The sequence below is a fragment of the Cariama cristata genome, unplaced genomic scaffold (genome assembly GCF_000690535.1).
Source record: "Cariama cristata isolate BGI_N322 unplaced genomic scaffold, ASM69053v1 scaffold506, whole genome shotgun sequence".
NCBI classification, from domain to species: domain Eukaryota; kingdom Metazoa; phylum Chordata; class Aves; order Cariamiformes; family Cariamidae; genus Cariama; species Cariama cristata.
The window spans coordinates 14525-29771 of NW_009620176.1; the positions used below are offsets into that span (position 1 = coordinate 14525).

Sequence of the window (15247 nt, forward strand, 5' to 3'; positions counted from 1 at the left end):
TCAGTGTAACAGGAGCATTTGGAATCACAAGATTTTATTTGTTTCTTAGCTGAGAAATTGAGAAGTTCCATCAGTGTGACTCCACCTGCTGATCAAGGTAAATATGCATATTTTGTTGATATAAATAAAACTTTTTTGTTCACATACTGAGGTACTTCCAATGCTTCTGTGTTCTGTGTATCTTTACTCCTGTGATTCATGGGGCAAACTATAATTTATTGTCTCACCTCTTCATATTTCTTTCAGGACATTACTGCCAAACAACACTGTCCTATATACTTAATCTCTCCTGCCACATGATTTCTGGACATGCCCATATCTCTGCTTTCTCTCTTAACTACTAAGCTGGTACAATTTTCTCAGAGGAATGAAGAATGGGATGGTAAATACAGGCAGGTGCTTCACCAGGCAAATATATACATAGCTTTGTAAAAGTTTGTTTCTAGGATAATTGATAGTGCGGTCCTGGAGGATGCCAGTTTCAGTCTCAGCTGCAGACAGACGGCAGAGAGCCTCAGCATCATTTTCTCTCAGTTTTCTCTCTTTAGTCTTCTCTATTACAGCATTCAGCAGCAGTTACTGGTGTGAAGGGACAAGAAAAGTTGCCAAACCTTTCTGTACAGGACAGAGTAAAGGGGATCACTGCATCCGCTTTAATAGCCCTGATGCCAACAACAGTAATGCTGTGCAGTATATTTGGGAGACTGGAGATGACAAGTTCGTTGACCGAAAATTTCATGCTGGGATTTGGTATTCCTGTGAAGAAAGTATAAACGAAGAAGGTAAGTAAAACCATGTAAATTTGCTTAAGAAAGTAATCAGAGTTCTTCCTACTTATTTGGTGACACATTCCTCTTTGCTGCAATACCATCTATGTATTTTAAAGGAAAAAGTATCCTTAAAAATTGTTCTTCTCTGGGAAGAAGGATCTTAAAGGGTACTATCTAGTCAAGTGCTAAAAAATTTGTAATACATTCTACAAAGAACTTTAGAGTGACAGGTTGTAGTACAGGTGAAGATTTTTTTACTATTATTATTCTAACCAAAGCAGCAAGTTAAGTTACTTTAACAAGGAAGTGTTTTATTTTTCCGATGTTTTTAGTCCTTTAAGAGTAAATGAACATATTTGCCTTAAATGATTGCTTACAATCTCCTACAGCAACATAAGAAGCACAATGAGATTTTTTTGTTTTAAAAATCATTTGAGCAATTAAATCTGTGAGATCAAAGTTATTTCATGGGTTTCCTCTTAAGAACAGGTATTTCTACTTTCTTACTGTGATCTTACCTTTCATAAATCAAAGCAGAAGATTATTTTCAGCCTGCTAAAATGTAATTTGGAGACTTACTAGTCACAAGTGGTGGCATTTAATTGATGTTCACTCTATGTACGTAAATGTCAGTAGAATTAAAATAGCTTGACATTAAAGAAAGCTTCTCATTAATTTTAGATCTTTGTATAAGGGAATTGCTTAGCTGGTTCAAGAAATAGGGCATTTATTGTAAATCCAGACCAACATTAAGTTTTTCCCTATTGTCCTGATCAGTTTACAAATGATGACTAGAGCAAAACTTCAGAGAAATCAAATCACCTGTCATCTGTGCCATAAAATGCAAGTATTTTCATAGTTACCTGTCCTGTAAGTTCTACCAGAAGGTCTTGTAAGTTACACAATTTTAAGGGGGTAAATGTTGAAGAACAGCAAAATACATGTCCAAAAGACATCTTTCAGATGGTGATTGCTATGGAAAACGAGGTTGTTTAATTTGTGCATCTGCTATGGCAGTTCTTGTTTTCCAACTTGGTGCAGTTAGTAGCTGAAAAAAAACACCCTGTATTTTTCAGAGCAGAGCAGAATTAATTCCAAGAGCTTTGTTCACAGCATCTGTGTGGGGGTCAGGAGGTCACATGGGTTTGAAAATCTAAGCTTACAGAAAGAAATTGGAATCAAGCTTAGAAAAAATTTGTATGAGCAGCAACCTTACTGCTGTGAGCACAGGAGGTCTTCCTTCACAGGGAAGATGGCATACAGGCTGCTAGTCTTTCAAAGGAAATGATGGTTTTTCCATTCTGGCTTTCACAGCTACAACCTTTTGGAAATCAATTCATAGTCTCCCAGACTGGTTGTGCCTTAAAAAAGGCTGGAAGGTTTCTCTAGCTAAGTTCCTGGAGGAGGTTGATGTACCAGGGACTCTGTACAAATATACACCAGTAATAGTTTCTTGTGATCATCTCAGTTTGTACTTTTATGATAGATTTTGCATTTTCTGCTTTCTACGAATCTGTTTCTTTAGGTCATTACAGAATACAAAATAAACCTGAATTTTATTTAATTTTTTTTTTTTTTTTAGGAGAGAAATGTAGAAGCTTCATCAGTCTGACTCCAGCTGCTGATCAAGGTAGATATGCATATTTTGTTTATGTAAATAAAACTTTCTTGATCATTTTACCAATATAAATAATGCTTACTTTAATCCCATGCAATTTTTTGTTCTTTATCTCGTTTTCAACTTCAAAATGAAGTCCACATGACTTAAAATATGCATCTATGTCTTTTGAACACAGTTTGGATATGAATGTTTTTTTAAAATTACTTTGAATGTGGGTACTGGAAGTCAAGAATATAAATGAGATGTGGTTCTTAATCACACAGACACGGTCCTCAGAAAGGAGGGGTGGATTATGGGCCCTGCCCTGATAGCTCCTCACATGTGAAACCAGTGGCAGACGTAGTGCCTGAACAGCACTAACTCTGAACAGCATTGGCAAATGCCACAGACACCTGCAGGTCAGATCAAGACACCTAAGACAGCACCTAGGTACCTGATAACCGCACTGAGAAGTTATCCCTGGGTAATGAAATCCTGTGTGGACATAGACTCCTGCCTTACACAGGAGAAGCGCAAGTTTGTGTTCTGCAGATGCATATGGCTGCTGTGTGCACAAAACTCAGGATGCATCAGGCTCACTCCTCCTGAATTTATCATCCCTAGGCATCATACACAAGGATTATCACAGTTGTTCAGTGCATATGTAATGATGGCTCACTTATCAAAAATGTTAAGATGCAAACTCTCGTAGCTAGAGCAGCCAATACTGTTGGGTAACATAATGCCCAGAGTTCTTGAACCAAATAACAATTTTTTACTGAGACAAAGATTTGCTGGAGAAATAAACCTTGCCCAGGAGCCCCCACACATAGCCTGGCCCAAGAATCTAAGGTCTAAATGGCCTTTGAATCACAGAAGTCCCACAGACACTGTCAAAATCTGCAATAGGGGTTATTTACCACACAAATATTCTTTACTGCCATATGTAGTATTTAGTAATCAATTACATGTCTTAGCAATATTTCTATCTTTAAGTTATGAATGTTAGTGTATAACTTCACATGAAATCACTGTCTGAATCTACAATCAGGTGTATCAGGACACGCTTATTTGTTTTTAAAAAGGTTTGGGAAGGTTGTTGACCAGTTCTTGCTACCATCTGGACATAAGAAGACCTCCTGCTCCTGATTGTGGGATGTTAACATGCTAATGGTAAAACAGCAGGCTGAGAAACTTTAATGGGAAGATCAACTTCTTGCATAAGACATAATCAACAGTTACCCCAAAAGAAATGAATTAGCAGATGACCACAGAAATGAATCTCAGTGAAACCTGGAGAGTGTCTGGGCTCATGAAGGTTTCTCTGTCCAAAAATCAAGATCCTGTTTGGTGGAAAATTAAGCCCACGGGGAAGACTTTATTTAATGACTAGACCCTCAGGCCATGTGGCTGTGTGCATGGTCTTGCAGTTTATTAGCTGGGTAACATGGTCTTCTGTTTTGGTACATTTCCCTCTGGACTCAGCAACCGTGATGTCGACTAGATAAATGGATAGTAATTCTTTTTATATTAACTTTGGTTCATGGTAATTTTAGGGTAGCTATTGACTGTAAAACCATACTGCCCCACCTTGTACTGTAAGCTTCTTAAGTGTGGAGTAGGAATGTGCAAGTGCTCTTCCATTAAATGGCCAGATCCATAGAGGGAATTAGAACGTAGGGTGTCCATTGATCTTGAAGTCTTCCTATAGATGTTATAATAGCATCCTCACAGTCTTTGAGCTTTTGTTTAATGTTATGTAAACAATATAAATGAAGAAGAAAGAAATGATGAAAATACTAAATGACTGCTTATAATATCATTGCTATTGATTTGATTTTCCAGGGGTTTTATGGCTGTCTATTGTAGCAGAGCTTCTGTACATCATTTTGCTTCTGACTGGAGCCATTCTTATGTCGGTAGAAATGTGCTACTACAGTACTGTCATTGATGGGCTAAAGATCAACGCCTTTTCTGCAGTAGTCACCGTATTAGCAGGTACAGTTAAGGTTCTCAATTTATCACATCCAGAAAATGCAACATTGACAGACTTCCACCTGAAAATTAGGAACAGTGTCCAAGTTTCAAAACTATTACAGTACCTATGGAGACACTAACAATACAAGATGGAGCTAAATTTTATAGAAAATATTATTTTCAATTAATTATTTATTAATGTAATTATGATATATTTTATATTTATAGCTTTTACTATTTTTATCATCATTATTTTAATTTTATAATTTTTAATTTTATTGTCAAGTTGGTTGTCAGAGATAAAAAAGTAACATACTCTTCCAAATAACTTGATTTTTTATTTCCGACATGCTAAGTATAAAATTAGCAATAGCCAAATTAAAATAGCACTTTTAAGAGGGAACAAAATGTAATTGGATAACTGTTAGTAGACAATCATCATTAAAATTGTCTTTCATTTTCTGTGTATTACTTCTTAATCCAATGCTATTTAATCATAGGATCCTAAGCAAATTCGATTTGGAAGAAACTTCAGAGAGTCCCTAGTCCAATCTGAGGAGTTTAGTCTGAATTCAGTGTTGACTGTGTGTTGAGCAGGAGGAGGTTGGACCAGAGACTTCTGAAGGTGTCTTAGAGCCTGAAATACTGTATGATTCTGTCTGTATTATAGAATTGTTACTGAGGAACAACAGCAATTATGGGTAACATGAACAATGTTTCATAGAGTTATTAATTTTAAAGCCAGAAGCAATCATACTGTTTATTTACAATAATTTCTTGTGGAACACACACCACTGTGCTTCATATGGTCAGGATTGTTTGGAGTCCAAAGTGATTTATACTCGGTGAAAGCATATCTTTTAGAATGGTGTCTGGTTGCAAGTCAAACACCTGGCAGATGGCAAAGAATTAATCTCAGGATTGTCTTTCTCTGTCAAAAATTTGGGCTCTGATCCTAATCCAAATGTTTCTGGATTTAGTGTTCATGCATTTGTTATTGTTGTGCCTTTCTTCATGAATCAAAGATTTTTTTATTATACTTTTTCCTCTTAAAAATAATCACACATTTAATTCCTTTGCCAATCTCATTTTTGTCGGCTAAATAAATCAAGCTTATTAAACATCTGATTGTGGTAATTTGGAAGAAAAAATTTTCTTCCTTTCTGCAGAAGCCTTTGATAGTTGAAGACAACTATCACGTCTCTCCTTCACCATCTCAAAAAGAAATGATTAAGAAACATGTCATATTACTTCACATATATTTCTAAGACCTCTTAACACTCTTGCTGCTCTAGTCTTTCTCTAGCCCAGTTCTTGCACAATATTCCTAGAGGGCAGTGCTAAGTGTAGACACTGGGCCAAATCTCCAGGGATTTCAGTAAACACAATTTATGTTCCAGATGGTGACTTCCGAGACACTCTAGTTTTGCTTAATTTTATGGAAGTGTAAAACTTCTAGGGACCTATCACTCCACCCTGAGTTAGACCCAACTCTCCTAAATGTTTCCTGACAGATATTTGTCTAGTCCCATCTTAAAAAAATCCCCAAGCCCCAAAAAACACCATAAAAAAAAAAAATAATCAATGCTCCCTCTTCCATACTAAAGTTTCTGTCACATTTTTAGGAAATGTAATCCAATTCATGCCATTCTAAAGATTTACTTCATGTCTAATCTAAAGCCCCAACTGTTGTAATTTTTCACAGCATGTTTTTTAGGATACTCACCTGCAACAGAGAGCAGATGATTCCTTCCTCTTTGCAGTTAACTTTTACACATTTGAAGATCGCTAAATCAGCTCCCTGTAGTCCAGAGAGCATTCCCCAAACTTTGCTGCCCATGAACTCTGAGAACCTGCTGGAATATCTCCTTTCTTCTGAATAACTTTCCTGAAAGTTGTCCACGTAGTTAAAAATCTGTATCACCACCAGTGCTACTAATTGCTCAAAAAAAACCCCATTTCTCCTGTATCTCACCAAACCTCATGATCCACTGCCACGTCTATTTCCAAAGAAAGAGTAGTGAGGTTTATTCAACTCTGTAGGCAATTTTTCCCACTAGTGGCAGCTTTTCCCTCTCCTAAATATTCACTTTCATTAGTATTCTTTTGGGGTTTGGCATGTACAGTATTAAGGAGGCTTACGCAGCAAGCAGCAAGCTTTTCCTGGACATTCTATTTGTTCTGCTAGCAAAATTTATTGAAATATTAAAGAGTGGAAGAGCATCTGTCTTAGCTGTTGAACTTACGTGTAAATCCTTTGTAGATATAAACCAAATCTGGTTGCCCTAATCTGTAATGAAGATGCAATTTCTTGTACAAACCTGCTCTCTATTCTAGCAGACAAACGCAAATTAAAATTCAGCTACTGGAAACAGTAGCTGCATAATTCTAGATGTATTGAAAGCACACCATTAAAAAAAAAAAACCTGTTATAGTATTTAACCATTGAAAAAAACACATTAAGGATAGTGCTTGATTTCTCAGTTCCCTCAGTCTTTAGCTTAGACTGAATAAAAACTTAAAATGTGTGTTCTCACTTGTGCAGAACACAGTGACTTTAAAGAATCATAGTGTGAAATTTTCTGACCAAAGGTATGTAGGTTTATAATGTCCCACATGCAGTTCTTGACTTCACAGAAATTATTATTCTAATTTGTGAGTGTTTTCTCTTAGATACCTGTGCACTGCTTGTTAACTCTACTGCTGTGAAATACATGTTATTGATACCACTGTCCTGTTGCCCTCGGTAGCATTTGACTAAAATGAACAATGACAGGCACCCATATATGACTATATGTGCCTTTTGTATATATATTAGTTAATTTTTCACCATTTCTCAGGCACCAAACTGCCCTGATGCCACTGCTGAAATGTTGAGCCTGACTTGGAATTTCACCCTTGTATAAGAGCTAAGAGGAGAACTTCAGCACAAGAGCTCACGTTCACACTCCAGTTATATGCATTTCTAGGCAGCCAGACTGAAAGGTTAAGGACAGACATTAGAGTGACTCAAAAATGGCTATGAGATACCACCTCTCTGGTAAAAAATGGACAACGGGGCTCCATTCTCTAATAGCCGACATTCAAACAACTTTCTGCAGTTTATTAAAGAATGCGCTCTCAGGGTGCCAACTAAGTACTGAATGCTGTGTTTCACAGCATGAAGCCTCTTGGCTCTGCGTTGCATAATAAAAGGACTCTCTTAATAGCCTGTTGATAGTGTTTCAGGCAATACTAGTGTTTCAGGGAAGACCATTTCCCAGTGATTACTAAAGCCAGGTCATTGCCAGCCCTGACTTGTTATGCCCAAGGACATGTGTTGTAGATTGAGAGGTAGTATATGCTACCGAATTAGTTTTGTAAGAATTCATGAAACGGACCTACTTTAGGAACACCTAACAAATTGGCTCTTGTGAGTTTAGTGGGGGACCATCTGCTCTGAGAAGCTAATGTGTTTTAGACAGTGGGACAGTTAATACTGCAAGGGTATTCATGGACTTGTGAATGAGGTTGGAAACAAAAAAATCGGTATTCACTGGGAAGTACTCCTGGAAGATAAAATGCTAAGGGAAAACAGACACCCTTAGGATTGGGCAGCAGCCTAGTAGCAATTTTTAAAATTAAATTATTAACTGTGAGCCCCTTTCATAATCTAGACTTTCAGTACTTTTTAATGATCATTAAATGTTCATTTACTTTTTCATTCACCTACATAACTTTGATAAATCTAGCTGTATTTAAGGCACTGCAAAAGAGCACATGACTGCATGCCTTTGAAAAATCTTTTACAGCAAGCAGCAAGCTTTTCCTGGACATGCTGTTTACTTCTGCTAGCAAAATTTCTTGAAATATTAAAAAGTGGAAGAGCACCTGTCTTAGCTGTTAAACTTGCGTATAAATCCTTTGTAGATATAAACCAAGTCTGTTTGTCCTAATCTGTAATGAAGCTGTAATTTCTTCTACAAACTGTACACAGAGTGATAGAAAGCAGTGTGAAACACTTCCTGTGCAATGCCACTGAGAGATACTTTGTGGTAATGGCTGATCCCTGCCCAGAGTTGAATTACTAAGTTTTCAAAGGATAAGAGCCGATCATTTTATTACCTTTTAAAGTCTATGGGCTGCATGTCCCAATGCTCGCCTAGATTCCTCTAGCATACAGAGTAGGTGTCAAGGGAGTGTATTAGTGATTGTATTGGCAAATACAAATTGACACTTAGATTATAAAGTCCAGTATTTTTGAATCATTTATAGAATTTAGATACTTCATAAAATATTCTTCAGGAGCTTAAGGGACAGCTACAAAGAGTTGACAAAGAAAAATGTCCTCAACTTACATTTTCTAATGTTCTTATGATATTATATTTTTTAGGTCTTCTGGGCATGGTTGCTCACATGATGTACACAACTGTATTTCAAATGACTGTAAATCTTGGTCCTGAAGACTGGAGACCTCACACATGGGATTATGGCTGGTCCTATTGGTACCTATTGGTTTATATTTGGTTCTTCCATTCCATTTCAGTCATTTCACCATATGTTCAAGGAATATATACCTAATTTATAAGGAATGGGTCTACCTTATTTCACTCCTTGGGTGCAATTCAGTAACCAGCTGTTTTTCTCCAAATTCACTTGTCCTAGATTATTGCATAGAATCTATAAGCTTATGAGTTTTGCATTTGTCATCCTTTAGACAGTACAGAGACCTTCAACTGCTCTGCACGAAGCAGAGGTTCTTCTCCATACACATCAGACCTAGATTTAGTACCCTCATCCCCCAGGACAATTGCCTTGCATAAGTTGTTTAAAACTCCTCCGGCTTTACCTATTTAGGCTGAATTTTTCCTTATCAGATATATGCTTCAGGTTGTTGTATCTGGAACATTTCAGACAAGATGGTTTAAATTTTTGAAAACAGGCTTAGGTAAAAAACACATTATTTTGACCCTATAAATAATTGTAACATATTGTCTGAGGGGATCTAGTGAATTTATTAAGAAAAAGGGCTATTCAGAGGATTTCTGCTATAGAGATGTGTCTTTGAAAATCTGATCAATAGCAAGCATTTGAACGTTCAGATGCTGGAAACTGCTGCTATTTCCCCAACTCTGACTGAAAAAAAGAATAGGAACAATTGTATTGGGTTAAATCAAAAGTCAATCAGGACCAATATTTTGGGCCAGTAGAGCAGAGCTCAGGCTGAGTCTCCTTCATACGTGCTCTGACAGACGAGATCACAGCTCACTGTCACTCATTCTTATTGCTCTTTGTACTTTTATCGTACCATCATTGAACAAGAGCTTATAGCTGCCTGCAATTTTTACAATGCAGACTCACTAGGGATTTTTGCAGTGAAATAGGGGTTTCTTTTGTCTTTTGTTCGTTACTTTTCACCTTCCTAATAATTCAAATTTCATTTGAAGGTCACTGTACATTAATCTGCATCTTTCCAGGAGTCAGTTCCACAAGCAGCAGCAGTTTGTTTGAAGCTGTTGTTACATGTGTCTAAATGGAGATGTTTCTCTAGTGCTTTCAGAGCAGTGAAGGATAGGTCTAGGCAGCACTCCCAAGCTGGAGATTAGCCAGATCATGACAAATGGTGTATCTTATCCTGTTTGTCCAGAAGATGAGGTGGCCCAGCACCCGTATGTCACCCACTTGCTCAAAGTGGAAAGAATGATCCCCCTTTGTCAGGATGAACTGGTCTGAGAAGGTCCAATACCAAGTATCCAGACAACACCCTGGACAAATGTCCAGGGACTACTTGAATACCCTCAATGGGTATCATAGGAGCTGTACAGGATCCTCAAATAGTGTTTTCTTTCCTACTTTCAGACTTAGATACTTCTTGCTTCTTTAATTCTCACTGCTGCCATTCATTCATGTTTTCGTTTTTGCAGTAATTGGTTTCCCTGGTTTGGGGCTCTGATCTCTTTTCTTGGAGGTCTCTCAGTTTCTTTCATGAATGGGGTTAGGCCTTTTTTTAATCCCAAATCAGTAGGAAGAGTGGTCAGTGGAAAGAGCAGGAGTGTTTCTTCTTTACTTCCCTGTTCCTATGGGAGTGCAAACAGAAAACTGCAGGCTGGTACTGAGGAGCCTGTTCCCTCCTTTCCATCCCACTGGGAGGAGAAGAAAAACACCCAAAGCACTGTCACTCTTGCTGTTACTGACACAAGTCCATTGATGACACTATCACCTTAATCATCGTCATGTTCATCACTGATGTCATCACTGCTGCCACTACAGCCAGCCTTCTCCTGACCACGTGGACTAATGACTTTCACCATGTGACACGCAGTCAGGAACTGAGAATTTCATGGCTGCCCTCTAATGATTCAGTGCTGCCTTGGCCACTGAATGGCCAAAGAAATGTTTATACCAACACAAGACTTTCCAAGCCATCAGTACCTGCGTACAGGAAGACATTGAGGAAGAGGATCTGTGTGATGCCTTTTTTCTAATCAATTGTATGCTCCATTTTTCTACCAAGATCCACTTTCTTCTTTCATTTTCTCAGCCTAAATGGCAGCTACACCACCCTGTTTGATAGTGATCTAAAAATAAAGCAAGCCATACATACAGATGCCTTACTCCCTTCTCCCAACTGTCTCCATTGGTTTCTTTCCTCTTATCTCCTTTCGTATGTAATGTTTTCTGTCTTCTGATAACCTACATTTGCACCTCCCTTCCTGTTATATGAACCCTCATCTTCAGCCTCCCTTAGCAGTTCTCCTATTGACTGCATATGAGAATCTCATCTAATGGTAAGGGAGGAAGGATGCTGAAGCTATTAGTCTTTTACAAGAGGAAAGAGAACAGATGCCAAAAAAAGGGGCATTAAAGATTATAACTAACTGTCCCTTTCTAATTACCTCACCACCCACTTCTGGCCAACAATGTGACTAAGACCATGACTGGGGCATGGGGAGGCAGAGGCACAGGCAAAGACTTTGCTATTTTTTCATTGGGACTTATAATCACCTCCTTAGTAGCTAAAGAAAACAAAGGGGCCATGTCAGCAGCTTTTCGTCCCAATCACCAGACCTAGTAGAGCAGTTATTCCTGCAAGAACTACTGAACCTCTGTCATGGATATTCTACCTACCACAGATCCCCCTCTGTCCTCTCTTCCAGCTGCTGTGGCCAGGATTTCTCTTCCACCTAGCCCAGGAAGCATAAAGAACTTTCTTCTTTCTTTACAGTGCTGGAATTGCTAATGATGGGTAGACTCACCCTGTGATATCCCTGAATGTTGCTTCAATAAATCCCTCCATATTTCTCTTTTCTCTTCTTCAGCAGCTTTCCTGGAGACTGAAAGATGTTTCTGTTATTGGTGAGTCTCTCACTCTCCCTGTGTTTCTCAGATTGAGGCATTCTCACATCAAGAGAAAACATTTTCTCTCTAAAGACCTGCCCTGTACTAAATTCTCATAACACACCTCGTATGAGTTACTCCATGCAGTAAAAAGGAAAACCCATTATTCGACTGAGCTTCTACTGGCATTTGTCTTATGCAGATGAATGACTGGTTGCTTTAGTTTGCTTCCTTGTTGAGTTGACCTGTTTGAGTTCCCCTTTTGTCATTTGTCTCTGGGCAGCATTCAAACTGAATGCTGTCCTTCTTGAAGTTGAATTTCCACTGCAGCCAAACTGCCCTTTATTCTCTGGCTCTCTCAGTGACAAGACTTTGCCCACTTCCTTCCTCAGTTCTCTCTAGTCAGATGGAGAAGTCCCCATTTTTTCCAAATTGTTTATGGAAAAGAAAATTTCTGGCAAAAACTTTGAAGAGTCACACTGATATCCTTCTTGTATTGTCAAAGGAAATAATTTATTTCTGTCCTTTGTTTTTTCTCTTTTATCACAGTAATAATCTACAAGAGAATCTGCTCATAAGAGATTAATTTCATTCAGTATTTGTTAAGATGCCTTTAGAGAAGCTTTGTTGAAAACAGTTTCTTACCATTATGTCACTGAGTCCTTCAAAGGTCTTCAACAAAGAGATTAGGAAAAGCACCTTCAACAAAATCTGTGCTTCATGATATCAGTTCTATCAGTTTGCCTACTAATGCTACTGTGCTTCAGTTATTCAGCCAAAAATGCCTACTACATGAGTCAGGACTACTCCAGATCTGCCACTTTTGTCTCATTCCAGAGGCTGAATCTTCAATTCTTCTCTACCGTGGTTGGCTTAATCCACAGATTACATACCACTGTAGCTAGACCTGCTATCCCATTTGTACTCTGTTTGCATGAGGAGGTAAATCTCTTGTTATCTTTTTGTTATAAGAGCTCTTCTGTGATTTCTCACATTTAAGAGTTAGTCAGGGTGTAGCTTGACTGATTTAAGCAGGAAAAATAGCATAAACTGCTCCCCTTCTTCCTTCTTCTAGGAACCCTTAACATCTACATGCCATACTCCACCACCCTCAAATTCTGTAAGCACACCTGTTGTCTGATCACCCTGTAAATCATTCCTGGCTAAAAATAATGCTATTAAAAAAAAAAAAAAAAAAAAAAAAAAAAAAAAAAGAGGAGTTATTTAAAAACCTAAATGAATTTGTTGAACTATAGCAAGGATGTGGGAACAAACAGATCTGAAGGAGACCAGAGATAAACAGGAGTTTCTTAAACTAGTTTCTCCACCAAAGCACATGTTTCATCAGATCATCAGATAGTTGTGACCTTGTCATGTTAAGAAAGGCTCTGACGGATAATTTCCTCCTCTGTGAACTCCAATTCATTTTACTGTGACCATATTTTTACATGCTACTTTTGCATCTCCAGCATGCATTCCTCACTCAGTAGTCTGGAAGTTTCACACATTTTTAGCAAATTGTACCTCAAGATCATTTTTTAGTTCTGTCTTCTTATAGTTTTACTTTTAACACTTCAGAGTTGATGTCCTTTTCTCTCTGTTTAGTCATGACCCATATTTTCTCAGGAATGCATTTCAGTGCTCTGAGCCTGCTTTAGTCAGCTATTTAATTGTGCCTTCTCTTTTCTTTTTACCCCTTTTGGATAACTGACACACATTTTTCTCAGTGTTCCCTGTGAGATTTGTAGTTTCAATGTATGAGAAACATTCACCTATGTAGTTTTTAAGAGAGGACAAAGTCTGTGAAGCAAAGGTTTATTTCAGCGCTGGGTGCACGGGAGATCACCCCCGTGATCCTCCTGCATGCACGCCGGTTAGTCCAACTTCCACAGATTTATTTAGGACAGTCATTCATATTCATGTCATTTCCCGGAAGTCTTATACATATTTAAATGATTTCCCCGAAGTTATTTACATCTATTCCCTCCCACTTGCATCTGCGCACTGTTCCCTAGGGGTCTTCTTTGGGTGTGAAGTCTCAAAAGTCTTCCTCTCAGTTGAACTTCTTATTCCGGTGCTTGTGCTCCATTGTTTCAGCAACATTGCAAACCCAAGTGGGCAGTTAATCCTCTCTTCCAGATAAGGGCGGGAATGTGCCATCCAGGAAGAGGCTAATCATGGCTAAGATAAGTGGTGTCTCCGTCCCCATACTTATCTTAACCCTATATCTGAATGCATAATGCCCTGTCTCCATCCCCATTCTTGGGTACCCGGAGACTTACATTCTTTCCAACTGCCTATGACTTAAGCAAAACTACAATATTATTTATCACAAATGTCTACATCTTTTAATTTTTTATGCATTCTCATTTTTTTATATTTCCTTTTTCTGCTCTTAAGCTCTAAGTAGATTGAACAGAAAAATTGGAGGTAGGGTTTCATTAAACAGGAATGTTAAAAGTGAATATTATAACAAATATGTAGAGGTCAACTATGTAGAAGTCAGGTATATAGATGGTCATTAACCAAGAATCTTTCTTACTTCCCCACCATGCTCCTCTTTAAAAAAACAATACAATCACGTGTATGCATTATTTTCAAAAATAAAATTGAATGCCTTGGATATGAAAATGTTCTGCTAATTTCTGATAAACCTTTTTGTTTATAGCCTCGCATGGGCTTCCTTCGCTTGCTGTATGGCTGCAGCTGTCACCACTATTAACAAATATACAAAAACTGTTCTGGAATTCAAGCACAAAAGAAAAATACTGGAAAGGAGTTTAAAGACTAAATACAAGGTTCCTGATCATACAGCTCCAGAGAAAGCTTGTAATGTGTATGTGAATGCTTTTCACAACTGTATGGAGGATCCTGCCCACCCAATAAAAGGCTTGCGTCACCTGGCTACTATTTCAGTTCTGTAAATTTGAACATTATCTGAAAGCATCCTGTAAATCATAATAATAGATCAGAATGAAACAGTATTAATTGATAGAAAAGTATATTTGTGTAGCACTAATTATTTTTCTTAATAAAGAAACGATATTTCCATGGATGTTTCAAGTAAGTCTCAGTATTGGAAAAGTAGATTCAGGTGTCTCAGTTCAGCAAAAGACAGTGACACAGGTCCTCCACTGCTCTGTTTTTTAAGCAGTGTTTAATGCTAAAATAAAGTACGTGATTTAGAATTTCAGAGCATTATGGATTTCCACCCAAATTCTTTATTGAAAAGACTAAAAATCCCATCACAAAACCAAAACCCACAAAGAGCAAGGCAGCAAATAAAGCAGCCCACATGTGATGTATGGCTTGAATAATTTGTTTATTATTAAAGGTACAGTCTCTCCAGGAAAATCTGTGTATTACAGCTTATGATTCAAGTTTCTCCATATACACAGCAGTAGGATTTGCTGTGAAAGAAAGGCTAATAGAGGGAAGAGGCTTTCAATAAATACTACTCATTTAAAATAGCTAGGAAGCAAATAGAAATCTGGAAGATACATGGTTGTAGACAGCACACAACTTACCTATGAAATTCTCTAGGTATTATTCTGACAATAGTGTCAGGAGGAATCCAAATTTG

At 37.8% G+C, this 15247-nt stretch overlaps 1 protein-coding gene across 1 annotated transcript; it reads left to right on the plus strand.

The window, feature by feature from the left end:
• Nucleotides 1-472: 472 nt before the first annotated feature.
• Nucleotides 473-14588, plus strand: LOC104155622 (putative germ cell-specific gene 1-like protein 2). The gene is made up of 5 exons (XM_009701497.1): nucleotides 473-782; nucleotides 2353-2400; nucleotides 4216-4368; nucleotides 8720-8831; nucleotides 14333-14588. Exons 1-5 carry the CDS (start codon nucleotides 473-475, stop codon nucleotides 14586-14588), a joined length of 879 nt encoding a protein of 292 aa, XP_009699799.1.
• Nucleotides 14589-15247: the final 659 nt, after the last annotated feature.

What these genes read in the sequence shown, in the direction of transcription:
- LOC104155622 (XM_009701497.1), top strand. Translation starts at nt 473, where the DNA reads ATGCCAGTTTCAGTCTCAGCTGCAGACAGACGGCAGAGAGCCTCAGCA. An exon ending in GACTCCAGCTGCTGATCAAG is followed by an intron (nt 2,401 to 4,215) that starts GTAGATATGCAT and finishes TTGATTTTCCAG; the next exon opens with GGGTTTTATGGCTGTCTATT. An exon ending in AGTAGTCACCGTATTAGCAG is followed by an intron (nt 4,369 to 8,719) that starts GTACAGTTAAGG and finishes TATATTTTTTAG; the next exon opens with GTCTTCTGGGCATGGTTGCT.